The 27065-nt window shown below is 38.8% G+C and overlaps 2 protein-coding genes across 5 annotated transcripts in view; one reads left to right on the forward strand and one right to left on the reverse strand.

The window, feature by feature from the left end:
- Positions 1-5525, forward strand: part of slka (STE20-like kinase a) — a 37590-nt gene extending 32065 nt beyond the window's left edge. For all 4 annotated transcript variants that reach the window (XM_055162414.1, XM_055162413.1, XM_020921557.2 and 1 more), the window contains 5 exons: positions 605-729; positions 1820-2014; positions 2656-2781; positions 3690-3803; positions 4060-5525. In XM_055162414.1, the coding sequence (XP_055018389.1) occupies positions 605-729; positions 1820-2014; positions 2656-2781; positions 3690-3803; positions 4060-4206 (707 nt within the window). In that variant the 3' untranslated portion in view covers positions 4207-5525. The remainder of the gene's footprint in view (positions 1-604; positions 730-1819; positions 2015-2655; positions 2782-3689; positions 3804-4059) is intronic.
- A 339-nt stretch (positions 5526-5864) lies between these two features.
- Positions 5865-27065, reverse strand: part of LOC110156981 (collagen alpha-1(XVII) chain-like) — a 42907-nt gene continuing 21706 nt past the window's right edge. Inside the window, exons 10-57 of the mRNA XM_055162411.1 lie at positions 24850-25404; positions 23995-24078; positions 23849-23908; positions 23302-23451; positions 22466-22558; positions 22340-22384; positions 21252-21395; positions 17394-17946; positions 16620-16795; positions 16411-16461; positions 16275-16292; positions 16153-16179; positions 16024-16077; positions 15674-15778; positions 15527-15580; positions 14373-14408; positions 14211-14264; positions 14063-14098; positions 13946-13981; positions 13493-13555; positions 13088-13123; positions 12914-12985; positions 12808-12834; positions 12507-12542; positions 12383-12418; positions 12018-12098; positions 11880-11915; positions 11711-11794; positions 11540-11620; positions 11415-11465; positions 11283-11342; positions 11144-11206; positions 11039-11065; positions 10945-10962; positions 10789-10872; positions 10652-10690; positions 10387-10500; positions 10193-10312; positions 10002-10106; positions 9783-9920; positions 9594-9704; positions 9326-9514; positions 9051-9191; positions 8730-8951; positions 8483-8650; positions 7695-7775; positions 7512-7595; positions 5865-7096 (exon numbers count right to left, since the gene is read on the reverse strand). Coding sequence (XP_055018386.1) covers positions 7041-7096; positions 7512-7595; positions 7695-7775; positions 8483-8650; positions 8730-8951; positions 9051-9191; positions 9326-9514; positions 9594-9704; positions 9783-9920; positions 10002-10106; positions 10193-10312; positions 10387-10500; positions 10652-10690; positions 10789-10872; positions 10945-10962; positions 11039-11065; positions 11144-11206; positions 11283-11342; positions 11415-11465; positions 11540-11620; positions 11711-11794; positions 11880-11915; positions 12018-12098; positions 12383-12418; positions 12507-12542; positions 12808-12834; positions 12914-12985; positions 13088-13123; positions 13493-13555; positions 13946-13981; positions 14063-14098; positions 14211-14264; positions 14373-14408; positions 15527-15580; positions 15674-15778; positions 16024-16077; positions 16153-16179; positions 16275-16292; positions 16411-16461; positions 16620-16795; positions 17394-17946; positions 21252-21395; positions 22340-22384; positions 22466-22558; positions 23302-23451; positions 23849-23908; positions 23995-24078; positions 24850-25404 — 4754 coding nt within the window. The 3' untranslated portion in view covers positions 5865-7040. The remainder of the gene's footprint in view (positions 7097-7511; positions 7596-7694; positions 7776-8482; positions 8651-8729; positions 8952-9050; positions 9192-9325; positions 9515-9593; positions 9705-9782; positions 9921-10001; positions 10107-10192; positions 10313-10386; positions 10501-10651; positions 10691-10788; positions 10873-10944; positions 10963-11038; positions 11066-11143; positions 11207-11282; positions 11343-11414; positions 11466-11539; positions 11621-11710; positions 11795-11879; positions 11916-12017; positions 12099-12382; positions 12419-12506; positions 12543-12807; positions 12835-12913; positions 12986-13087; positions 13124-13492; positions 13556-13945; positions 13982-14062; positions 14099-14210; positions 14265-14372; positions 14409-15526; positions 15581-15673; positions 15779-16023; positions 16078-16152; positions 16180-16274; positions 16293-16410; positions 16462-16619; positions 16796-17393; positions 17947-21251; positions 21396-22339; positions 22385-22465; positions 22559-23301; positions 23452-23848; positions 23909-23994; positions 24079-24849; positions 25405-27065) is intronic.

Here is a 27065-nt window from a genome sequence, read left to right on the forward strand (position 1 = left end):
GTCATGGTGTTAGGTCATCATTATGGGACTAGGACATGTCTCAGCACGCCTCACACTGTACTGTACTTTATGGCTTTTGTTCAACCGGTATTTGTGTGTGCACTCTGATATTTAAAGGGCCCATGTATCACCTTATCACAAACATACTTGGAGTTCCGTTTTGTTTCAGTCGCACAAGTTTAACACACAAACCTGCATATTTAGACTGAGTTTTCCTCTCAAACTGAAAACACTCCACCTTGTGATGTCATGTGGTAATACAGGAAGTTCTCCACTGTGTTTTTAAACTCCATACACCTTCTCTAGAACCATTTGAATTATTTCAGACCTGGAATTGACAATCTCTACAGAACTAAAGGTAAAATGTAACTGTCCACATGAGAAGTACAGCTGCATGACATCACAAGGTGGAACACAGCATTTTCAGCTTTGGAGATGTAGACAGACTAATAATAAAGAGTTACTCAAACATGTGTGAATGAAACAAAACAACTCCAGGTATGTTTTTGAGGAGATAACAACATTATAACATGGCTTAAAGCTCACAATAATCAATGTTGTGTACCTTTTAAAATAATATGTGTGTTCTGTGTGTGTGCTGTAGCCAGAGAAGCTGCTATGTGGGAGCTGGAGGAGCGCCACCTGCAGGAGAAGCACCAGCAGCTCAAGCAGCAGCTTAAAGACCAGTACTTCCTGCAGAGACATCAGCTGCTCAAGAGGCATGAGAAGGTAACAGTTTGTAGAGCATTACATTTGCTGATAATGTGTTCATACCATAGACGAGGGGCCTTCAAACAAAAATGCCAGAGAGCTACTAATTTTAGTGGTCATAAGAAATTGAATAAATGTAAGAGCCATGGCAAGCCAAGGTACAGTTAGATGCCTATAATATAAAAAACATTATCCATTTTGTCATGCACAAAGATAGGCATCAAAATGGTATATGTACAATGGTAATATGAAATTAATTAATCAAATTTGACTTATTTAGCACAGTACGTATAATTCAGAAGTCACTTGGCAAGCTACTGAGCTACAGGTTGGAGACCCCTGCCATAAACTTTATAAATGGACATAGCAAGGCCTGAAAAGTTTGAGAACCCCTGACATTATTTCCCGTAGATTTTGTTTAAGAGTATGGTGGCACAAAGAATGTATCTGCAGCATTTAATTTGATTACATTTGTGGAGTATGAATATCAGTTTCTGCCTGTATTTAATCTTTAATCAGTCGTTTTTGACCAGTGCAGTCTCTTTATGATAATACAATGACGAACAAAGTCTAATTTTGCTATGTTAATATGGTCCAGGCTGTTTTTATGGGGGAGAATTTTAGACTAAGGGGGGCCACAATAGTCCCCTGCCTGGATTAGTGCATTCATCATTTCTAAATTATCGACCAGAGATGTTGTTCTATGTCAACAATTAGTTTTCTGTGTGCTGTTTGGTGAGTTGTCTTAAAGGTGCATTGTGTAACTTTTCTGGAGGGGGTTCGTCAAATGCTTTTCTTCATTGAGATGTTGTTGCTTTGTCTAGAATGTTTCACTGTATGGCATTAAAACTTTCTATCTTCGTGGAGACCAAACCAGACCAAGTTATAGGTCAGATCTGTGAAGAGGCAACCACACACACTTTTTCTAGGTATTTTTGAGCTGTAAAACCACCTGTAATTCAATAAATGTAAGGTAGAGCTGTTTAATATCATACTGTGGAACATTCCAGGCAGAGCAATGGCATCTCCATAGAAACAAGCAGGTGACGGCCCTCCAACCAAAAACTTATGTGTGCACCTTTAATTCCAAATATTGTTGCTTGTGAAGGAAATGGAGCAGATGCAGCGTTTCAACCAGCGCCTGATCGAGGAGCTGAAGAACAAACAGACTCAGGAGAGAGCACGTCTCCCCAAGATCCAGAGGAGCGAAGCCAAAACCAGGATGGCCATGTTCAAGAAGAGCCTCAGGATCACCGCTACAGCAGCAGTCACTCCAGAGCAGGAGAGGGAGCGTATCAAGCAGGTGAGCACAACAGTTTATTTATATACTTAAACGAGAGGAGCAGAAGGAGAGGGAAGGGGAGGAAGAGAGGACATGCTTTGTTGTTCATGTTTTTCAAATGCAATGGGGGATTGTACTACAGACCTAAGTCTCCTGTGTTTACATGAAGACTTTGGGTTAGCTGGTATCGAAAATCTACTAACTGATACTAATTGATATTAAAACTAGTATCGAAACTAGATACACATTTGAGCAGGTATCGATATTTCAGTTATGTAGTGTAAATTAATCCTTTACTTTTTATATAGACGTTTAAAAAGCCTGTATATGCTCAGTTAAAGTTGAAACATGGCATGGTTTTACACAGTTTAGAATTAAAATGCATATACAGAACAGAGTGTTTACTGTCTGAGAGAAGAACCAAATATGCACAATTTGTGTGTTTAACATGTGTGATGAGAGTACAACATTATAACGTAGATCAGCATAGGTTAATTCACCATAGTCTTCGATCTGATGCAAGTTGTTGTTGTTTTTTTTGTCAAATAACATTACAAAATGAGTAACTATCATAGCTCTGCAGTACAACAATTTTAATATGCTGATTGTGACTTTGATAAATCATGATAAACCGTGAGTTAAAGGACATGCCTCTGTTTTAGTTTGCTGCTCAGGAGGAGAAGCGTCAGAAGAACGAGAGGCTCCATCAGCATCAAAAACATGAGAACCAGATGAGAGACCTGCAGCTCCAGTGTGACGCCAATGTCCGAGAACTGCAACAGCTGCAGGTAACCATGGAGACGGAGAGTGTACACATTAAGCACTAAACAGCAACTATGTCAAGGCCAACTGCTCTCTGTCTTTTCTCATAATATTCTCAAGACAAGGTCTGTCTTTTCTATAGAGCAAAGGTCATAGTTACAACACTGTTTTTAAAGTACGTTTGCACACTCATGTATATGGCAACGCTGAGGATATAGGCAAAGGAAATGCAATTCTTTCTCTGTAATTATTGTTAATGTTAAATTCATTATCAGTGACATTGTGCAAGGCCATCCATTGCTTGTTGCAAGACATAATATTCATCATCTGTTTGTCCAAATAGAAGCCATATAAATACAGTGAACCAAAAATCTTTAATATATGGCCAATTTAAAGTTCCTGTATTATACCCAAAATTTAATCTTTAAGCCATGTCATAATGTTGTCACCTCATCAAAAACATACCTGGAGTTGTGTTTTGGTTGATTCACATGTTTGAGCAAGTCTGGTTTATTAGTTTGTTTACATCGTCAAAACTCAATATGGTCTGCTCCACCTTTTGATGTCATGAAGTGGTAGGTTTCAGCTACCTTTTTACCTTTGGTTTAGTACAGATTATTCTAGTATCAAATTATGTCCGAATGATTCAAATGAAGGCATACAGAGTTTACAGAGTTTACAGTGGAGCACTTCTTGTATTACCACCACATGACATCACAACAAGTTTTTTCTGTTTAAGAGAAGAATTCAGCCTGAATATGTAAGGTTTTTGTGTTAAACGTGTGAACAAAACAAAAAAAGGCTTGTTTTTGATGAGGAAACAACATTGTAATATAGAGCAGAAAATGGCATAAAATCTGCCCATCTGTTTAAAGTTAACATTTTATTTCTTCCCATTCCTTGATATCACATGCTCACCTGTGTTATCTTTTAGAATGAGAAATGTCATCTGCTGATCGAACACGAGACACAGAAGCTGAAAGAACTTGACGAAGAGCACAACCAAGAAATCAAAGAATGGAGAGAGAAGCTGAGGCCCCGGAAAAAGGTAAGGGTTTTATTTTGGTTTTAGAGTCAGATTTAGACACAACTTTATTGACCCACCAGGGAAACTATTTGGACCCAGTAGCTCACACATGACTATATATTATAATAACTATGAGCAAAAATGTAAATGATAATAATAAATTCAAAATAAGTGAAGAAACTAGTCTCAAATAAGGCATAGTTATATACAAATATATTATGAAGCCTTTGTGTAATCCAATTCAAATTCACTGACTTGTATGTACTGCCCCCTGCAGGCACTGGAGGAGGAGTTCCAGAGAAAGCTCCAGGAGCAGGAAGTCTTCTTTAAAATGAGCGGAGAGTCTGAGTGCCTTAATCCGACCACTCAGAGTCGAGTGTCCAAGTTCTACCCCATTCCCAACATGCACAACTCCGGTGTTTAACTTCCTCTGAGCACCAAGCTGCACTTAAGGACTCTTATCAGGGGGGAGATGGAGGATCCAACTAACCATGAAAATGTCAAAACACGATGGATTTTACCTTATGGGAGCAGGACGTGCCTAACCCAAGTACACGCTCACACCAAACTAGTCCTCCCTCCTTCATGACGATTAGGGCCCAAAGAAAAAGATGTTTCGCACTTTTCCCAGCATGTTCACATTGGTAGGCTAATATGAATCCAAGCGTCTTTCAGTTCCCTGAATGTTCAATTTAGGAAAACAAAAAATACTAGTGTCAGAAATATAATATTTGGGTCACTGAAAAAGAAAGAAAGTATGCATTTTACTCTTGAGAAATTAGAAAAAAGTGTCATAGTAAAAAATAAGCTAATGTGCATTCTGAATGAGATAAAAAAAAAAAAAAGTAATCTACATATGAGGTGAATCACACATTGTGATGATGACTGTATTCTACTGAGTTAAATCAGAGCAACTTTTATAAAATCATTTTCCATGATTCCATGTTTTTCATTGGAAAACATAAAGGTGCATTGTGTGACTTTTTTGGAAGAGGGTTCCATCAAATACTTTTCTCCATGGAGATGTTATTGCTTTGTCTGGAATGTTTCACAGTATGGTATTAAACCTTTCTAGCTTCATGGAGACCTGTGGAACATTGCAGAGAGAGCAACGACATCTCCACAGAAACAAGCGGGTGATGGACCCTAACCAAAAAAGTTACATAGTGCACCTTTATGATGATAATATGCTGTACATCTGATTACTTTTAGGGAGTTACTTTGAGCTAATGTTTGAAAATGAAGACACATGGATGCTAAGGGAATGTAATGCTGTTTATTTGCACTGTTTCGCACATTGGTTAATGATTAAATATGCATTTAGCTTTACTATCTCTTATGATGGTACAGTACCCTTTGCTGCTTCTGTCTGTTCAAAATACAGACTGACTGAAATCATAAAACATCGCCACCTTCCATTTTAGCTGTTCCTTTTATTCCAAATACCTTATTTTACTATTATAGTTTTTAAAATCGTATATTTAGCTTGCTGTATGGCACGTTACAAAGAAATTCCCATTTTATTTATGGATATATCTGGTCTTTATAAATTAAAGATTACGCTGGATTATTTTGCCATTGCTTAACTGTTGATCTTCTCATTGCTGTTATCGATGCTGAATGACATTTTATATTTTGTTTGGTCACAAGATTTATTATTTGACTAGTATGCATTTCTTATGTCAAATCAGATGTATTTTAAGTTGCCTTTATTAATGTAAATAAAATATGGACGGTTTTTAATATTTGTTGTCCAGTTTTTTTTCTGTACTCTGCCTGGAATGTTCCACAGTATGACATTAAACTTGTCTGTCATTTATCTCATTTATAGATGTTTTTTTTTAACTTCCTGTGAGCTGGGTTGTAACTTGGTCTGGTGGCATGACCTGCTTGTCTCCATGGAGATAGAAAAATTTAAAGCCATACTTTGGAACTTTCCAGGCAATGTGATCTCCATGGAAACAAGCAGCTGGTGGACCTTCAGCAAATTTACAGTGTGCCTTCAAGACCAAATAACATCTGTCAACCCTTCAGTAATAAACCACTGTACTGCTGTTTATTTTATACATAAAATATAAATACTCACGATTCCAAAAAATAAATTTATTCAAATATAGCATTTTAATGTAAATCATGATCATCTTTCCAACACTATAAAGCGTATATTTCAGTGCTCAATTTTACAAAAATATACAAACCAATGAAGAATTTTTTGTGATTATCTGACTCCATCTTAGGCCTTCAATACTATTTTCATCATTGCACCTTTCAAGTAAAGCAAAAACTAGCCTCAGTTCATTCATTGTGTCCATTTGAAAGATAACTCACTATGCATTTTGAAAACTGATTTAAATGAGTAAACCAGTCTTAAAATATTGGCTTTAAAGTGCGTATGACACATTTTTATGATCATTTTGAATTCATATCATGGGATTATGGCTATTTTAAATATAAACTATAGTTTTACACAAATCAAGAAGCCATTTGTGAAAAAAAGTTGAAAAACATGTTGGAAAATTACAGGAAGTAGTTCAAACACACTGATGACATCACACTAGAGAGAATTCTGTCCAAAAGTTCAGCACAATTTACACGTAAGAAACACATTTTTTTCTGATACTTTAAACTGGATTTCATTCAAATAAAGGTGTTTATCTTATATTTGTATTTATCACTTGCTAATTTCTGTGTACATTAGAGGAGTTTTGCGAGGTAACAGTTATGGAATTCTCTAGTGTGATGTTATGATTTCCAACCAAGAAGTAAAATCTGAAACCTAAAAAAATAGCCAAACTGGGAAAACAGGTGTGAATGTTTTTGAAAGTGAGTAGTCTAACCTGTCATAGGCACTTTAAAAAGAAAATGATTTGCTATAGCCCTTTTATGACAATGACATCAGTATTTAACAAGTGTATATTCCTTATTACAATATAGTCCTGCAAAAATACAAAACACAACACTAAATGACACTCAAAGAAACGCACAAAACAAGCGAAAATGCCAATAAAACAATATTTCATTAAAAAGTATAAAAGCAAGCTTCTAACTTGGCAAGTAAACATTATACACCCATGTCTAAAATCAATCATTCACCCTTCTATGTAACATTTCAGTATGGAGAGACAGATGCATTTGGCCACTTTTATTTATCCACAAACATGTGCAAGCCTGAGCATTTAAAATGGATAAACTGCTACAAAGTAAAACATCTACAAGTGAGAAAAAGTGAAATGCAGATGACCCAGTAGAATCATATGTTCAGCCTCCATCAGCTGGGCGAAGATCTTTGTGACGAAGACCATGCACTTTTTTAGCTGAAAGAGAGGACAGATGTTATAGAGTTATAAAGTTAAAGGTGTACTATGTGATTTTTCCTTGGAGGTCTGTCACCTGCTTGTTTCCATGGAGATGTCATTGCTCTGCCTGGAATATTCCACAGTATGAATTTAAACAGCCCTACATTAGATTTATTCAATTACAGGTTTTATAGCTCAAAAATACCTAGAGAAACAAGTATTCTGACTTTGAGCAGGTTGCCTTTTCACAAATCTGACCTGTAACTTGGTCTGGTTTGATCTCCATAAGATATAAAGGTTTAATGCCATACTGTGAATCATTCCAAACCAAGCAATAACAGTTCCATGACAAACCATCCACCAGAAAAGTTACACAGTGCAGCTTAATATAAAAAAGTATCAAATTGAGTTGGGGTTTATAGACAAATTGTACCTGTGTCTCTCTTCTGGAGTCTGTGTGGAATTTGTACAGTGTATGTTCCTGGTAATCCTGGTAGACCTGGTTGTCCCGGATCACCTGGAAAAATATTTAAAATTGTATATACTTATCTTATATAAAAATATAACAGTATATATTTATCTATATATTTATGTTTCCAAACCACTCCTCTTTTACCTTTGTCTCCCTTGGGTCCTGGGTAGCCCCTTTCCCCTCTGGGACCGGGTTGTCCTACAGGGCCTGGGATGGTGCCATGTGCTGTAACAAAGGAGATTTAGTGACAGTTAAGATACAGTTTCCAGCTTCAGTTAAGCTCTACGTTCTGTTTAAAGTTTACACTATTTTGCCAGGATGTATGGTGTAATCCTGTACATTTACATTTCTAGTATCTGACAATCATTTAAAATGAAAAGAGTGATTTCACTAGCTGTAGTAACATTGTGTTAGCATCAAATTACTAATCAAAAACATTTAGTCATGGAATTTGTTTTTAAAGAGTAAAACAACAAATAATCAGTGACTCACTGTCCAGTGTGTTAAGTCAACTGATTAAGGGCACAGAGGGAGCAGGGATAAAGATATTTAATGTCATTGTACTTTTTATATTGTTTTGTATATAGATTACATTGTTTGTGCTATTTTTGTATTCTATGGTTTGTCTCTCTCAGGGACTGCAGATGGAAATTAGCTCCAAGAGCTGCAGTCTTGCACAAATCATTTTTTCAATGTTTTTTATTGATTATCCTCGTCCACGGCATCTTCAGGGGAATCTGAAGTCAAATGCAAAGAGCTGTTGAGTGTGTTTTTTGACACCGTGGTCTGAACACAGCTTAAAAGTGGCCCTAATATGTAGCGCCAAGTGGCTTAGTTCCTGGACCCTGGTCAGAGGAAAGGAACACTGTCCTGTGTAGGCATGTGCTGTCCTGTCTTATGTCTTTGATGACAAAAACTCATTGTATTATTACCTCTGAAGAAGTCCATCAGGTCAGCAGTGATGTTGCCGTAGGAGGCCAGGACACGGCTGTATCCCGGAGGGCCGGGGGGGCCTGGGGGACCAGGAGGGCCCTGAATAGCTCGAACTTGAGTTCGACTCAGAGGTCCATCTACCAGATACTCCTGCAGGAGGCCTTGATCTGATCAACAGTGAAAGAAAAAAAAACATGACGTTTGTCTGACAGTACATTTCTGCAGTGTGAACTCAAGGCTACTCACTCTTAATGTAGTCTGTGACCTTCATGGCCACATTAGAGTAGTCCAGTGTCTCTGTGAGCCCACTGATGTCGATCTCTTTGATCTGAGTCCCATGGGTGCCATAGCGAGAATCACCCTGAGAGAAACTCTGAGTCTGGGTGCGAATAACACCTGAATCTCCACGGTCTCCCTTCTGTCCTTTAGGCCCTGGAGGTCCCATGATGGAGCGGCGAACACTCTCACCTGAAAACACAAATCATTTATTATATAAATCTGAGATGGCTTTACCTGAAGCTCTGCCTTCAGTCACACTGTGTAAGACATGGTGAAGTTAGTACTCACTGGACAGATACTCCTGCACCTCAGAACGGATACTCTCTCGGGGGAAGTTTCCACTGTATGTGACAGAACCACTGTAACTGCCTGGTGGTCCCTGTGGGCCTGGGGGACCTGGAGGCCCTGGCAAACCTCGTAAGCCAGAAGCTGAAAACACAAGAATATAAGACAAAAGTGGTATCTTCTGAATGTGGAATGGTCTTCACAAAAACCTTCAACTTAGGAAATAATTATTTGCCTGAAACCTTTGACTGAAAACAATGCATTGACCCTGGACTTACTCTGTATGTATCTCTGGATGTCCTCAAAGCTGTAGCTGCGACCTCCTGAGCCATAGACTGTGGAGGTGGACACTCCAGGAGGTCCCTGTGGTCCAGGGGGACCAGGCAGTCCTGGGACACCGGGTGGGCCTGGGGGTCCAGCATTACTGTGTTGTATAGCAGAGGTCATCCACGAGCGGAATTCAGGATCTAAATGTGCAGAAATAATTATTAAGAACAACATCATGAAGACGACAACATTTTTTGAGTACTCTAAAAGAGGCAGTACTTCTCAAAAGAGCAGAATAATCAATGGTGGCTGTAGTGAATCCTGAGCCTCCAGGGCCTGGGGGTCCGGCAGGTCCAGGTGGTCCTGGTGGTCCTCGAGTGAGTCCTCTGTCTGCACAGACAGATTCAGTCAGGAGTCAGACTAAAACATCATACGTACAGACAGACAGTGTGTGATGAGAGCCTTTACCAGTGATGATTTTGATGACATAAGTGGCTATCTGCTCTATAGTGTAACCACCATAACCGCCATCGACAGTTGCTCCTGGGGGTCCAGGTGGTCCTTGTGGGCCTGGTGGTCCTATCACATATCTTCTCACATCATCTCCTGCAGGAGCACAGTTCAAAAGACATTTTGTTTATAATGTTCATTGATGGCTTTGTTGCATCAGTCTGACTCTGTACTCACTCTGTAACAATGCTATGAGAGCACTGACTGTCAGGGAACCCTGACCCGGGGGCCCAGGGGGTCCTGGAGGTCCTGGTATACCGATTCTCACACTAGAACTTGACCCTTAACAGAAAAAGAAAGTCTTAGGAAGGCTGTAAAGTTATAATCTACACAATATTTCATAACTTTGCACATAACTTTAAACCTACGTTGTAAGTATGCAATGATACGAGCAGACAGATCATCGAGAGAGCCAGTGTAGGATCCGGGGGCCCCAGGAGGTCCAGGGGGGCCTGGAGGTCCTGGTACAGCAAACTGGCCACTACGGCCTAAAAGTGCAGATAACACAGATTTTGCATCTCATTCTTTAGTTAAAGAGGTTATAGTCTGACAAGGTCCATACTTATGTATTCACTGATGTACTGGCGGATGTCACTGGAAGAAGAGAAGCCTGGCGTTCCAGGTGGTCCTGGGGGTCCAGGAGGACCAGGTGGGCCAGCAGTGACAGACACTGAGCCTGATAGAATAAACATCCATAATAATGTAATATTATATCTATCATATATGCAATGTAACAAGGGCCTTGCCCAAGAAAATAATGGTATTTTCCAGTATCACAGGTAAGTTTTTAACATCTGAGACAATAAAACCATAAAAACAAGAAATACCTCTGGATGTGCCGGGAATACCTGGGACTCCAGGATCTCCTTAAAAGATGAAAATAAAAGTGTCAAAATGACACAAATTGACCCAAAATCATGCTCTGTGCTGTGTTTGGCTACTGTTTTTAGAGGTGGGGGGTTACCTTTGAATCCCTGTGGTCCCTGGCGCCCAGGAGGCCCTGGTGGCCCTGGTGGTCCCTGCACAGTCTGCACTCCACTGTAAGAAACTGTGAAGGGTTTGAAGTCAGCAACATTCATGTTTCACAACAAAGACTTGTTTACATTATCTTAAGACATACCTGTGTTTCCTGGTTCCCCTGAAAAGAATACACACATATTATTTTGGTGAAGCGGGGCATTCAACAAAACCAAACATAAACAAACAGCACATACCTGGGGGGCCTCTTGGTCCTTGGGCTCCTGCAGAAATGATCATATATTGTCTTATTAAACTGTTATACTTTTAAACAAAGACCAGATTACTTCTCCTACACATACCTGTTGATCCCTTCTGTCCGGGAGGCCCAGGTGGTCCAGGTGGCCCGGTGTAGAATGTTGTACCTGCAAAGCATCAGTGTCCTTTGGGGTTAGGGTTAGACTAATGCAAGACTATAACATTATATAATACTGTACATGCCTGAGCTGGAAGCAAAGCCTGAGTCTCCTCTGTCTCCTTTAGGCCCTGGTCTACCATAGCCTGATGAGCAAAAACAAATCTGATTAGTTTCAAATGTCTTAAAATACTGTTTAACATTTTTGTGATACTTACCGGGCTGGCCAGGTGGACCAGGAGGCCCAGGTGGACCTTGTCTTGAATCTCCTAAAACATGATAAGGTTTATCAGTGATTTATACAATCAGACAGATCATGACTTATTATTTCATAAGTTGTTACCTGGACGCCCTGGTGGTCCTGGGGGTCCGGGGGGCCCTGGTGGGCCAACTACTCCAGACGCTCCACTTGCAGAATACTGGCCTGAACAAAAACATATTACAGTGAAAACATGTGAGTGGAGGTGAGGGAGCTTCAGATGTATTACTTTCTTTTATGTTTTGAAGCACTTACTTTGAGTTCTACTGGAGCTAATGGTTTCACTGGTGGTCACGCTCACTCCTGGCTCCCCTTTGTCGCCCTTATCACCTTTAGGACCTTAAACCAAACAAAACATTTGATCTCTTATGTTGAAGGTCAATGATCAAATGGCCTAGAGGTTTTTGAACAGGAGAAGACTTACCAGTTTGGCCAGGAAGGCCAGCAGGACCAATGGGACCTAAACACAATACGACAAGTGGAGTTATAATGAGATATGTATAGAAGTATGACATGACTTTATATAAACACTTGTCACTAATTGGACAGTGGAAGTTCAGACCTGATAATCCTGGAGGTCCAGCAGGACCCGGGGGACCAGAGGGACCTGGGGGTCCTGGGATGCCAACTGAGGTAGAACCGGCTAAAATACAAAATGGAATTATTCTCTTAATCCTCTACAGCAGTTCTCTCCAACCTGTGGGAGAGATACAGGGTGCTCCCAAAGCTCTGTCTGATCAGACAAAATCTAACTGATGCAAAATAAATCACCCTGTGTAAAATAAATGTGAGTTAGGTATAATTTTTATCATAATGCATTTTTCAGGATTGCAGTTAACTTAACTGGTATGAGCAGAAGAGGGCTCATGCAGTAAAAAAGATTGGGAACAACTGTGCTTTAGTATTAGACCTGTTTTCTTCTGTTACCTGCATTAATAATCCTTCCTGGTTCACCGGGTTCACCTTAAACATGAAAAGAAGAGATGTTCATAATATGTTTTTCATGATATGTTTAAACATGTCAAATACACATGCACACATGAGACTTTACCTTTGATACCGGGACGCCCTGGAATTCCTGCGACTCCTAAAACCAAAAATAAAGAAGGTTGATCATACACTGTGTCCATCTCCTCTTTTATTTCTTCTGCCATAAAACTTTTAAATGGAAAGTAAATTTGCTAATGCCTCCCCTGATGCACTGAGGTTTGAATGTATAGTGTGTGGTGTATGTACATTATTTTATTTGGTACGACCAGAGATCTACAAACTGAACTGCCCATTTGGGATTAATAACGTTGTTGATTGATTGCTAAATTAACTTTACACTGTCATAAAAACTAGAGCAGTACCTGGAGGTCCTTGAAGCCCAGGCTGACCTGTAATAATGTACAAGATGATAAATGAGTCTGAATGACCAGCATAAACTGAATCTAGAGCAACTGTTTCCATGGTTACCTGGCAAACCAGCATCTCCAGGAGGACCAGCCGGGCCTCGGAGTCCTGGAGGTCCAACAGGGCCTTGATCACCTACGAACCAAGAAGAACCACAAGAGATCATTACGGTTAACTGATTACATTCAAATAAAAACAACAATAATCATAATAATAATACAAGTATCTGTTATGTACCTCTTGAGCCTTTTGCACCATCTTGCCCAGAAAGACCTTAACAAAAGAAAAAATAAATACAAAATCTGACTGAGTACCTTTGCTTTGAGTTACCACATCTGCTTGTGCTGTTAAACCCACATTGAACACTAGAGGGAGACATGCATGTACCCCACTGCCCTCTGATGGTAAACTAGTGTTATTACAGCTGTTCAAGAGAATTTATTTTAATGAATCACTTAATCTTGAGATATTGTTGCAGATTTGTTTCATTGTTTGTTTGTTTTGTCTTATTTTTCTCTAATATTCTAAAAAAGAAAGCAGATATTTCTCCATATTCATAGATTGTCGAGATTACACAGAACATAAGCAGATCTTGGCTACATTAAAGCTCCTTACACCCAAACAAAGTGATGTCAGACTCACCCATTGATCCTTTAGGTCCTTTCTCTCCAGCTGGACCAGGTACCCCAGGTACACCAATGTCACCTGAGAAAGGACAATGTATTTTTTTACAATTTAATGTTTAAATAAATGTTAGAAAAGCTTCATTGATCCACAAGGGGCATTATTTGGACACAGCAGCTCAAACATCACAATATATAGTAATCAATTAAAAATAGCAATAATAGTAAGAAACTGGTGTCAAATAAGGCATGATTATTAGTATATGTACAAGTTTTAAAAAATGAGCTCCTCTGTCCCTCCGTAGCCTGGTGCAGTGTGTGTGTGTGTGTGTGTGTGTGTGTGTGTGTGTGTGTGTGTGTGTGTGTGTGTGTGTGTGTCCAGATAGCATACATATTCCAATCAAACACTATTATGTTCAAATATATTGCATCTCATTAGGGTTTTGTTTTTGAAGTTATTGTAATTACTGACCTGGCAGACCCCTTGGACCTTTGTCGCCTGGTTCACCTAGATACAAACCACGATTTAATTATATGTGAAGGATTTTTGATCAATGAAATATAGAGGCTTAATGTCTACAACACAAACCTTTGAGACCTTGGAATCCAGGAAGTCCTCTGTCACCTAGGCAACACAATAAGTTCATTCAAAGTTCATTCAAAGAAACAACTTGGTGTAATCCCTCATTCATTCAAAGATTTTTACATAAGAATAATCATCATTTTACAAAAGCTACCTTTGAGCCCTGGTAATCCTGGTTCGCCACGGAATCCTTGCACACCTGGTTGGCCTATTAAAAGACATTGTGAGTGATATAATAAAGTCATAATATAATACAAACTACAGTCAATAATACATGTCCTCAGCCATAAATGTGAGTAATAAAAATACAACACACCTGGAGGTCCAACATGGCCAGGAGATCCCACTATACCTAAATACAAGAACAACAAGAAGATATGGTTATGGATGCATGCTTAGCTGTATAGTAGTGGTCCAAACAGAAAGTGACACATTTTAAACCATGCTTTGTTTGTATAGCATTCTATGGGTCTGGTCAGAGCAGGTCATCTAGACCTGAGGCAAGATTTGAACCCCCCGCCCTATTCCTTATCTGTAAACAGAGGCTAATGTGAAACCTGCAAAATGTGAAGTGAACACATCATGGGATTTACCCACAGCATTTATCCAAAGCTGCTGACAGAAAGTACATCCTGAAATAACTACGTTAAAAGTATATATGTGTACTCCACACCATATTGTAGCTGTTTGGGACAACGTGTGACACAATAAAAAATGCAAACAAAGCAACCAGCCAGTTTTGGCAACTTCAAATTAAGGTAAATTAAGTCAATACATTTTACATATTATGTAAATGATTACTGTACCATAACAAAAACATTCTGAAAAAGAAATTAACTCACAACAAATTGACTTAATATGTTAGGCTAAATAAATAGTTTAAGACTGATCAATAACACCTTGTTTCCCTTTAGGCCTTGGGCTTCAGAGGGAGGGACAACAACAGATTCATCTGACAAATAAACAGGGCGAGGGGATATCTTTCCATGGGACAAGGAGCGTTCTGGGTAACTGAAAACTGATAACTTCCACTTCATTAACTCAGAAGGAATGTTTGTAAAGCTTACAATATGTTTGTGTAATGCCTCAGTCATCCAGGTAGGAAATAAAGTTTACAATTTTATTAATCTACTGAGAAGTTCAGATCCTTGATAGACCTGCTCGATTTTTGACTTTTTCTGTTTTCTTTTAAAATGCTATTATTTGCTTTTCTTATTTTGTCCAAAGAAAATTGGACTTGGAAATCTCATTCCACTGGAAAATACTAATGGTCACATTGAACCAGTGAGAAAGCAGTGATTTCTAATTTATATCTAAAAGTCTAACTTTGACTTTTGCAGAGTACATGTGATCAAGAGGTCAGGGCTCTCAGTACTGCCATCTGGTGAAATCTAAAAGGATTGCATCATGTGTTAATAATCATCTCAACTGGATGCGATTGATGCCTTTGTCTTCTATTAAATCACATACCTTTTGGTCCAACCGGGCCCATAATTCCAGCAACACCAGGTTCACCAGCAGCACCTGCACACATACAAACACACACACACACGTCAGTCACAGCTCTCCACTTCTGGCTGTAATTTCAATGTCTCAGCTTGAGAACAGACTGTATACCTTTGTCTCCTTTCTCTCCAAAACCATGTGGTCCTGGCTCTCCTCTGGGGCCTGGTGGACCCTCACGACCCCTGATACCTGGGGGCCCCTCGGGTCCTGCTTCACCTGGACACACAAACAAGCATGTGTCAGAATGGTTAAAACATATATGTATAATTGTTTGATACAAAATAGAAAAAATATTTACTTTCTATTAAGGGTGAATCCTTTTTGACCAAACACACCATCTTTATTTATTCCCTTCTATTTCTCAAAACATGGCTGTCTTCTTATAAATGCACCACTTTTTACATAGCATAGCACTCTCCACATCACATTATCAAATCAAGAGTATGCAACTCTATACATACCCATACTTCCTTTTTGGCCTTTGGGACCCTCGGGACCAGCATGACCCATGGGACCTGGGGTCAAAGGTCATTGTAAGTTGTGCACTCCGGTAACTCAAACAAAAACATCCTTTTATTTTTAATCCTCACCTGGAATTCCTGGGTAACCTGTTTCTCCTGTTGGTAAAACAGAATAACAGATCATGATAAATCTAATGATCTAGTAAATGGTAATCAAACGAAATAAATTAATAATAATAATAATTTTGAACCTTTCAAGCCTGGATCCCCTATTAAAAGAGACAGATATTTACAATTAATATAATATAATACAATACAATATAATATAATATAAGATAATATGTGAATCACTATGAAATTAATGTTATTTAATAGTCTTTTCTTTACCTTTAGGTCCAGGTAGCCCCCGCTCTCCTTGAACAGAAGACACTAAATATGCTAAAGCAGAGAACACCTGTCATCAATAACTGCCAATACACTTCACTGACAAAAATTATTTAAAAATGTTGTTTCTAAAAATTATGAAAATAAATAGTTTAAAAAATAAAGGTCCCATGTTTAATAAAAAATAAGTTAACAGAATTGCTGTGTATTACCTCTGAATGCTTGTGACTGCAGTTCAGTTCTTAACATGTTCAGAATGGCCGACTGAAGAGTGGCTGCATCCAGTTGTCCCCCGCTCCAGGTGAAGCCAGCACCCCCAGCGCTGCCTCCACCATAGCTGGTAGAGCCTGTGTAGCTAGTGCCACTGCTGCTCTCCGTGTATCTAGATCTATAGACAGTAAATGATAATATTCAAACAAATTCAAGACACTGACACAAAAACACTAAAGCTATTCTAAATGTTCAGTATTGTCAAAAACATATGGGCTACAGCAAATATATAACAGAATGAAATACTTATGTAGTTAGACTGTATCTACAATGAGTGATAGAAGGTAATTGTTCAGCATTCTACAGCTCAAATTTTACTGGACAGAAAAATAACAAAAATGCCCATTAGTAAGGTAAGGTAGGTTAAGCGGCTAGGTAGGTTAAGTAGGTTATTGTCTCTGTAGGGCAATTTGTACTTGTCAAGGCTTGATCCCTCCTTCTCAGATCTCAGAAGCTAAGCAAAGCCAGGCCTGATTAGTGCTTGAATGGAAAACCCTTTTAAAAATCAGGTGCCACAGTGGGGCACCAGTGGCAAAAACTGTTAAGCAAGACACGTCACCCGCATTAACTAATATGAAAGTGGTGTGTGTGTGAGTAACGGCGGTGGTCGGAGGCAATTTATTTTCTCAATATTCGTTAATGCGTCAGTCAGTTTTACGGTATTGATATTTTTGCTACACATTGTGCAGCCCTAATTGTGACAGGCCAGTGTGTACCTTGTGTCAGTGACGGTGCCAGTCCCCGCTCCTCCGCTGGTGCCTCCTCCTCCTCCAAAGTAGATGATGGTGTTCCCTGCTCCATTACTGCCTCCTCCACCAGTCCCTCCTCCAACTGCCCCCCCAGCACTACCTGCCCCTCCACCAGTCGTCCCTCCACCTCCAACCACAGTCACTCCACCTGCACCAGTGCCAGAAGTTCCACCCGCCACGCCCCCTGCCTTTCCTCCGGCAGTACCACCAGCTCCGACTCCCACCCCCACCCCTACCCGTGTATCTGTGCTAGTCCCTGTCCCTGTTGCCCCTCCTGCCCCTGTCGCCCCTCCTGCCCCTGCCACTGTTCCTGCCCCTGCTGTTGCTCCGCCCCCTCCCGTTCCTATGGCTCCTCCCCCTATGTAGAGCTTGGTGTCAGTACTAGACCCCGCACCCCCAGCTCCATCGACATAATTGTTGATTTCATTTCCACCAGAGAAGCGGCTGGTCCGGGCAGAGGTGACAGCGGCTTCGGCCTCCAGTGTAGCAACGCGGTTTTTTAGCTTCCTCACATCCTCCGCTGAAAAAGATGCCAAATAATACACATCAGTCAAACACCTTGTTTTGTAAATAAAAAACAGTAGTACATAACACTTGTATAGCTCTTTTCATGGCACTCAAAGATGCTTCACCCAGGTACTTGCGTTTGAGTTGATCAATTTGCATCTTTTCTGTTCTTGAAGTTGTTTTCTCTAACTGAGACGCATTGGGCAGTTGCAGTTTGTTTGACCCCCGTCGGCTGCCATAGTTAAGGGCAGACAAAACACATTTTAATGTAACTAAATATATGGACCACTTTTTGACCACAACAGTAGAAAAGGCTTGCGTGCCAAATGAGAATACAGTTTGTAAAGATGCTAGCCCATTCTCTGGGCTTGGAGTATATTTTTCAGTGCAACATAAGGACCAAAAAACATAAAATTTTTTGGCTAAAAAGTTACATACTTTGGCTTTAACACAAAAAAATTGCACAATCATTTCAAGTCTGAACTCTGCTCCAAACCACATACTTTTACTGACAGAGGACTGATTGTGGACCTCTCAATTATAATCATCAAGCAAACATCAGATAGACAGATACTTTATTGATCCCAAAGGAAATTCACTTATTTATTTTTTTTTTAGGGATCACTGACGACTTGAAACAACTGATTCTCAATTTGATTAAAATCGGCACAGCCCACATGACAATCGAAATACACACCAAATGTTTAATCTCATATTAACACCAAATATAAAATGAAAGTGATTTTATTTTACTGCCAAAGTGTTCAGTAATCTGTGCTAAATTACACACTGAATCTTACATAACAGAATTCTGCTCTGATCCACTGTTTTGAGAAATGGGGTTATATCAGTTCAGATCGGCCCATTTGTGACGTATTAAAAACTTAAAAGGAGCAGATTGGACACAGATGCATGAACAAACCCGGCCAAAAGTTCACATTCTTACATCTGCACAGTACAGTCTAATCACACTGTTTTTATGTCAAAAGCTCTTTGGGACATTTCCTCCTTTCACTATTGTGTCCCTTTTCAATGGCTGTAGCTCCTCATTTAATTGAATGCAGTGTACTATTGCAAAACAGTCTGGATTTCAGGAATCTGCTTTTTCTGCCAAAATCTAATTAGTCCAAGCCAGTCTGTTGAAGAGACACAGACATTCTCCTAGACAGAGATACTGCAAATATGTAGGACAACCATGTGCATGATAATTGGATAATAATTTAGGATAATTTCACACAGTATTTGGCATTCTAAATGTAATTTTTAACAGAGTGAAATTAGCCATAACAGGACTAATCCAGGTCAGTAGTGTTGATTTATACTTGTGCATGATTAAACCCATGACTTAAATGGGCAGTTCTGAACAAACCAGTTTATGGCCATGCAAGGACAATGCTATGTTAAAGTTTTGCAGCTGGATTATTTCAGGGAGATTGGCCTGTAAGGTTCTTTAGGGTTAACCTGGCTCATGTCAGACTGATATGTGCAGCACTCTGAATTAAGTTCTACACACTATCAAAGTGTAAACAAGTCGAAAAATCTAACTTTTGTTTTGTTTTGTTCTAACTTTTTGAGAGATAGCACATCTTCCTTGTGAACAAATGCAATCCAATCCAATCACAGGACTGGATTGCTGCACAGACAAATGAATACAATAAAAAATTGTAAAAAAGATAGACAAATTAATACAATAAAAGATAGTAAATCACATTTAAAAACAATAAATAAAAAGTGTTAAAATGCATAAAGCTAAAAATGATAAAACAATGAATAAAATAAAATAAATTAATTAAATAAATAAAAGACAGAGAATCACACAACTCATGCAGTGTTAAAAGCCAAAGAGTAAACGTGGGTCTTAAGACAAGACTGTGGGAGCTGTTTGGACGTGCAGGGGCAGAGTGTTCCAGAGCTTAGGGAACACAGAGATGGCCGTGTCCCTCCTGATTTCAAGTCTCGTCTTAGGCACCATGAGCTGGAATTGGCCCTCAGACCTCAGAGTGCGCACGGGGGAGTAAATCTGGATGAGGTCCGAGACATATTATGGGGCCAGTGCATTCAAAGCTTTAAAAATAAACAATAAAATCTTAAAATCAAACAGGAAGCCAGTGCAAAGACACAAGGATTGGTGGGATATGTTCTCGTTGTTTAGTTCCTGTTAAAAGTCGTGCCACGGAGTTCTGGACTAACTGCAGAGTGCTTTTTGAGAGATGCCTATGTAAAGTGCGTTGCAGTAGTCCACACATGACAAAATAAAAGTGCGCATGACATGTTCAAAAAGATTATAAGATAAATAAGGTTTGACTTTGGATAAATGTCATAAATGATAAAAAAAAAAACTTAATTTTAAGACGTCGTTTATCTGTTTATCAAATTTATCACTGTCTAATCACTGTCTAGAGTGACACCAAGGCTGGTGACTGTGAGACAGCCATGATCTTTTAAGGAGCCCAAGTCGATGAGGGAGGTACCAGATCAAACAATATGACTTCAGTCTTTCTTTCACAAATTCACAAAGCTCTAACCTCCTGCACATTTTTCACAAACAAAAAAGTTTGTATTTTCGCTAAAATAGGCTGAAGTCTGTCAGTGTCGCCATGTGTTTTGTTTCGTTTAAGTGCTTGGCTTTTGGCTTCTGCACAAAAAACAATGCTGCTCTGTGATTGGTCTACCCAGTCGATTAACCTTACAGTGGGTCCACTTCACGATGGATTCTGGTGAGTTTATAACTCACAAATATCGCGAGAATCCATCTTGCTGTGCAAGTTTACAGTAGGGTTGACAAAAGTATTGAAATTTTGTATCAATAGTCAACACCCAGGAATAATTTTGAACTGAAAATATGATGTGACAACTAAACCTGATCTTAGCCTGCTGTCTAATATTTTGAATTATGTATCACCAATAGAGGGCCCCATATTACAGCTGGAGAAGCACTCCAGGCCATAATCTTCTAAAATAATTTTCAAATAAATTATGGGTTAGTACAAACTTTCTGATTAGTTCCCTTCAATAAAGTGAAAAGCAAAGATGATGTATGATGTCATTATATAACAATGCCCCAACACTGCTCCACTGACAATGAACACCAGACCTATTGGCACTACCACAATACTCCCAGATCAGATTTCCAGGAGGAGGAATGCACTTACTTTCTCATGGCTCCTAGCAACTTTCACTTGTAAACTCAAGCTATTTTATTGGTTTGGTCCCTGTGCACCCTTAAAGATTAGCCTCTGACATCTCTTCCTTGTAACTGTAATTCTTTGTATCGTAACATAGATAACTTGGGATTTGTGTTGTTTTTAGTTGACTTACCCAGAGCTATGAGACCAAAGAGAAGTCCAAGCAGGAGAAGGCCAAGAAGGAGGAGTCCGAGCAGCCATTTCCACCACGAGCAGCACGAATCAGAACAGCAGCAAAATCCCCCACCTCCAAAAACCCCACTGTCCCGACGGATCTCTGAACACAAGACAAGCTTTTTAGGAATAGAGTTCACAAGATATCACTCCATTCTTGACCCCTATCTAGATCCCTATAATTTAAAGGTATATTTACACAAACTTGACTTTTGTCAGCTTTAACACATGTTATAATGGTGTTACCTCCTCAAAAACATACCTGGAGTTGTGCTTTGTTTAATTCACAAATGTTCGAGTAATTCTTTATTAGTCTGTCTACATCTCTGTTCCACCTTGTGATGTCATGGCGTGATAGATTTCAAGTTAACAGCTACTTTTTAACTTTTTTCAGTAAGGACTGGCAATTCTAGGGCTTATTATCCAAATGATTATAGTAAAGGTGTATGGAGTTTAAAAACACTTGGAAATACACTTCCTGTATTCCTACATGAGTGTTTTCAGTTTGAGAGAAGAACTCAGCCTAAATAAGCAAGGTTTTTAGTTAAAGATGTTTGAATAAAACACACAACTCCATGTATGTTTGTGATGAGGAAATAACATTATAACATAAATCAGAAAATACTGTAATATGGGCCCTTTAAAATGAGCTGAAGGACATGTTGGGATTCTAACTGTCATATTGTCGATTTGTTGTCCTGGTTTATGGTTAATATATCTGTAATTACTTGGCCTATCCATATGAAACAAAAAACTCTCAGCATCAAAGTGAAATATTTTCCTCTGAATGTGGTGCCATTATTCAACCTAAAAGATGTTATTGTTGCCAGTTTAAAAGACATAAGATTTATAAGACAAGTTTGTGCAGGCAATTCTTAATAATGATAAGGTTTGTGGATCATAAGACTGGAAACGCCTCTAAGAAATAGTAAATCTATCATAAAGTTATATAAGCCATTGTCCCCCATTAGATCTCGTAATGAACCAATCCCTAGAACATGAAGAGAATTTATTATGGACTGCATAATGCAATACAACTGTACATACCCGCATATGTGGCTTTATCTTTCATCAAAACTCCGGAGCTTCCATCTAGAAAGTAAATATATAATTATATACTCTTATATTATAACTGCAAAAGTACTGGCACCATTGTTTTGAATTGTCACATACAATACGATTGTCCGAGGTCAGCCTTTAGCTGAGTTGTTTCTCCATAGCTTGAGATGAGTTTCTCCTTCTTGATGGAGTCTCCAGACAGAGAGCCTGTACAAATATTTTAAATAAACAAGTTTAGATTACAGCTTAATTGGAATATTTTTGTATGTCACATGAGTCAAATTGAACAAAAATAATTTATAGGAACATAAAAAGTAATTTGATTTCAAGTCCATCTGGGTGTAATTAAAATTAATAGAGGTCACAAGTGGGATGTTTTTCTTTGGCATTTCATCATTCAAGTTCTTTCTCTGCTCAAAAAACGCTATAAAAAGCTTTGTAGCAGATTACAGCGTTAGCGGCACCTGGTGGCAAGATTGCAAACTGCAGTTCTATGTCATTTAGTTACTCACTGACAGTAACCTTTCTGTTGTATATGATCATATGATAGAAAATGTGACAAATGTGAAAATGTGTAAAGGTGTATTGTGTAATGTTTCTGGTGCGGAGGCCGTCAAATGCTTTTCTCCATGGAGATGTTATTGCTTTGTCTAAAATGTCTCACGACATGGCATTAAACCTTTCTATCATCATAGAAAACAAACCAGATTAAGTTACGAGTCAGTTCAGATGGAGAGGCAATGCCACTCAAAGTCAGAACGCTTGTTTTTCTTGGTATTTCTCAATGGAATACATGTAAGGTGTTTAATGTCATACTATGGAACATTTTGGCAGAGCAATCCATACAAACAAGCAGGTGATGAACCCTCCACCAGAAAAGTTACGTAAAATTAAAAAAAAAAAAAAAAAAACATAAGAAAAGGCATATTATACAATGACTATTAACTGACCTCCTCCAATGTGCACACTGCTGCCGCTTGTAAACTGCTTTCCACTGTCTTTGGCCAGGATCAGAGTTTCCCCATCCCTCTTGGCTGAAAAATTCTCTTTATCTGCAGCCACAAACCTCTTATACGAGTCTTCTGTTTGAGATCTGGTGCCTGACAAAATTGATTTAGCATGAAGTCAACAGACTCTTTGCACAGTAGCACACTAGCTAGCTCACTGTGTTTCAAGCAGTCACTTATTAAAATTGTAAAACATAAAATTTAACAACATATAAAAATGAATTAAAATAAAGCCTATCCAGTTATTTTTAAATATAGATGATTTCAGTTTGCGGCACTGTTGTTATATTTATTATTCCTCAAAATTAGCATTAGCGTTAGCATTGAGACACAAACATCTCTCTTTCTACACACAGAACTGCCTTATCTTTAAATATTTATTCATTTTGGCACAACTTGGCTAAAACCTCATAAAAATAAAATTGGACAGGAAGTAGTAACGCTAACAGTGAGGTCAAAATGTTGGACTTATAACACTTGTCATAGTTACCTGTGGAAACTGCAGAGCCAAGGACAGCCCCACTGGACATGTTTTTCTGCACTCCATAACCTGTAGTGGACAACACAAATATCACATGTAGACACACACATATGCACACAGATAGAAAGGTTATGGTGATTCTCATGTGACCGCACCTCCCAGGCTGGCACTGGTGTTGGCTCCACTGGTGGTGAGCACACTGCCAGACGTGGGACCCAAATTATTCTGAAAACCATACACTGGACAGACACATGCAGTGTTTTAAACTAAAATCAACTTATATGCACATTTATTACTTTTTATTTCAAGAAACTTTGTTGTTATTAGTTATTTTTAACAAATTTGCCATATGAGAAGTTATTGTTAATATGTATTTAAGGTTTAATTTAATTCTTAGGTAATAAGCTGTTGTACTGCCATAGATACAGGCAACAACCATGACATAATGCTATGAAGATTACAGTAGGAGTGAGTTTGGGTACTACTGTTACTGTGCCGAAAACTGGCACAGGAAGAATACTTTTTCTTTTAACAACTTTTGATGCCAAGTGGGTAATAGAAAAATTTAAGGCAGTGTTGCCACAAATTAACAACAGCTTTTCTCCAAATAAATGATATTTATTTGAACGTATTAATATTGCAGTTCTGTGTTGTCTTTCCTGAATGATCAATACAAGAATAGGTACTGAAAAAAGTTCAGAAAATTCAATTAATAAAAAAAATCAAGTGTTGTTTAACTGATACCTGAAAATAATTAAAAGGTACCCAGCCCTAATCCAATGTACACCCTATTTTAAGATCTTACTGCCAAATATGAAATTTGATAAATGTACACATCAATATCAAATTGTCGTTGGGTGGGTGTGGTTATTAGGGTTAATATAGCAGAAGGTGTAAAAACCGCACACTTAGTTGAAAAATCAAATGACAATTGGAATGTAGTTATGAAGTGTCTTATAAGTATTATTTTGTTATCAGCAGGCATAATGGTGTTGAAATATAGTTTTTACCTGACAGTGAGGATGGAGAGGCAGGACTGAGTGGCACGGACCCTCCCATGTTGTTGGTGCTGATCTGGTAGCTGTAGCTGGTGGCACTCACGGCGGGGGCAGACTGGGAGGGCAGAGTAGCCGTGGACCAGGTAAAAGCTGGCAGAGCAGCGTCCACTGTAGCATTATCATATTGGGCCGAGCGAATAGTGGAATGACCAGACTTCACCCCAATATCATACTGACTCAACTTCACCCCCGAGTCGTAGTGGTCCGTCTTCAGCCCCAGATCATAATGCCCGGATTTTAGACTCATATCATATTGGCTGGACTTGTACCCGTTCATTGTATCGAACTGCCCAGATGCCAGGCTGCCACTGTAGGTGCCCGCTTTAACTCCAGAGTCATACTGGCCTGATCGGACACTCACGTCATACGCACTGGTCTTTAAACCTGTGTCGTACTGGCCTGACTTCACACTGCCGCTGTACTGTCCAAATGAGATGGTGTTATCATAAAGACCAGTGGTGTCGATGAACTGGTCCGATCTCAGGCCAGTGTCAAACATGCTGGACACTGGAAAGATAGAACAAAATGAAAAAAGGGTTGAAAGTTCAGGCTCATGCAGTGGAGGATCGCAACAAAGTAAAAGTCAAGTACTGTACTTAAGTATACATTTTAGGTATCTGAACTTAATTTGAGTACATTTGTGTCTGTCTTGATTTATGTGAAGTGTTTTGTGTTATGTACAATTATTCAGTACATTTGAAGTGTTATAAGATCTCAGAATTTGTGCGGAATACTACACTCTTGGAACGAATGCACTTTTACGTCAACCTAACTAGTGGAAGTGTAAAAACTACCTAACCATCCATCCACAATCCAGTTCAATCTAATCATTGAGCTCCTTACTTGAGGTTACAAGATCTTTTGACAATTTGCAGTTTTCACTCTAAGACCATGTTTAAAGTTATTTAAACACCACTAACCTTAAATTACAGTAATACAAAAGCCCTTGTGACGTTTTCATTTTTCTTGATTTAAAACAGCTCATTTTATTTATAATTTATGACAATGTTTTCAATGACCTTGGCTGGTTTCATAATGCAAAACAGGAAGGACCATCCTGTCCAGAGTGGCTCTTGGCTCAGCTCAGCGTTCCTGTGACTGGCTCAGTAGGTTAAGGACCCCACTGGGACTGTAAAACTTGGAACTGTGGAATCTGGTAAACCGATCCTCTCGCCATGCAAAAACGTTTATATGTAAATGTGTACCTGCTTAGAAATATATGTATTTTTTGATACTGCAACTGTGTTACATTGCAATTATAATTTTAATAAATATTATAATATTGTTTCCTCATCAAAAACATACCAGGAATTGTGGTTTGTTTCATTCACACATGTTTAACACACAAACCTGCATATCTAGGTTGCGTTGTTCCCTAAAACAGAAGACACTGTTCCACCTTGTGTCCATACACTTTGTGCAACTTTACACACTAGAATCATTTGGATAATTCCAGCTCCACACTTCAGATTTTGAGCTGTGGAGATGTAGACTGACTAATAAACCAAGATTACTCAAACAGGTATGACTGAAACAAAACACAACTCCAGGTATGTTTTTAGGAGGTAACAGAATCACAAGAAACTTTGTGCAATAGGACCTTTAATTAATAGTATAGCTCATATAGTTTAAATGTGCAAATTTCTGTTAAAATACTTTTTATTTTTATAGTTACAATATTACTTATGAACTTATTTATTAAATTGCTTCTTACTTCTCCCCACAAACTCCACACCTCTGTTCTCTACTGTACTGTAAGTCTATGTCTGGAAATAGCTTACTTGCAAGATCATATATTGCGATATCTTTAATCAACAAACTAAGTGTAAGCATCTGGAAATAACTAAGTAATACGTGGTCTTATTCCAACAGAGCAGAGCACTAAAGCATGGCACAATGACCTTTTAATAATGCCTCTATCTCATACATGCACATGAATACCTGACCAGTGACTCCAAGTGCAGTGATAAACAATCCAAGGTCTGAATGAGGCCATGTATGGAGTGTGAGAAGGAGGGTGTGAGACTGAGCACTCTGCAGCGGTTGAAGGTAACGAAGTACAAAAGTAAAAGTACAATATATAATTACAAATTTTAGGTTAGGATACCTTCTACTACAGTTTAGATCTGAACTGAAGTCAAGAAAAAAAAGTTTCTATACAATGTGAG

This window comes from Boleophthalmus pectinirostris, unplaced genomic scaffold (assembly GCF_026225935.1).
Source record: "Boleophthalmus pectinirostris isolate CB_2022bp ecotype Guang Dong unplaced genomic scaffold, ASM2622593v1 HiC_scaffold_5, whole genome shotgun sequence".
Lineage (NCBI taxonomy): Eukaryota > Metazoa > Chordata > Actinopteri > Gobiiformes > Gobiidae > Boleophthalmus > Boleophthalmus pectinirostris.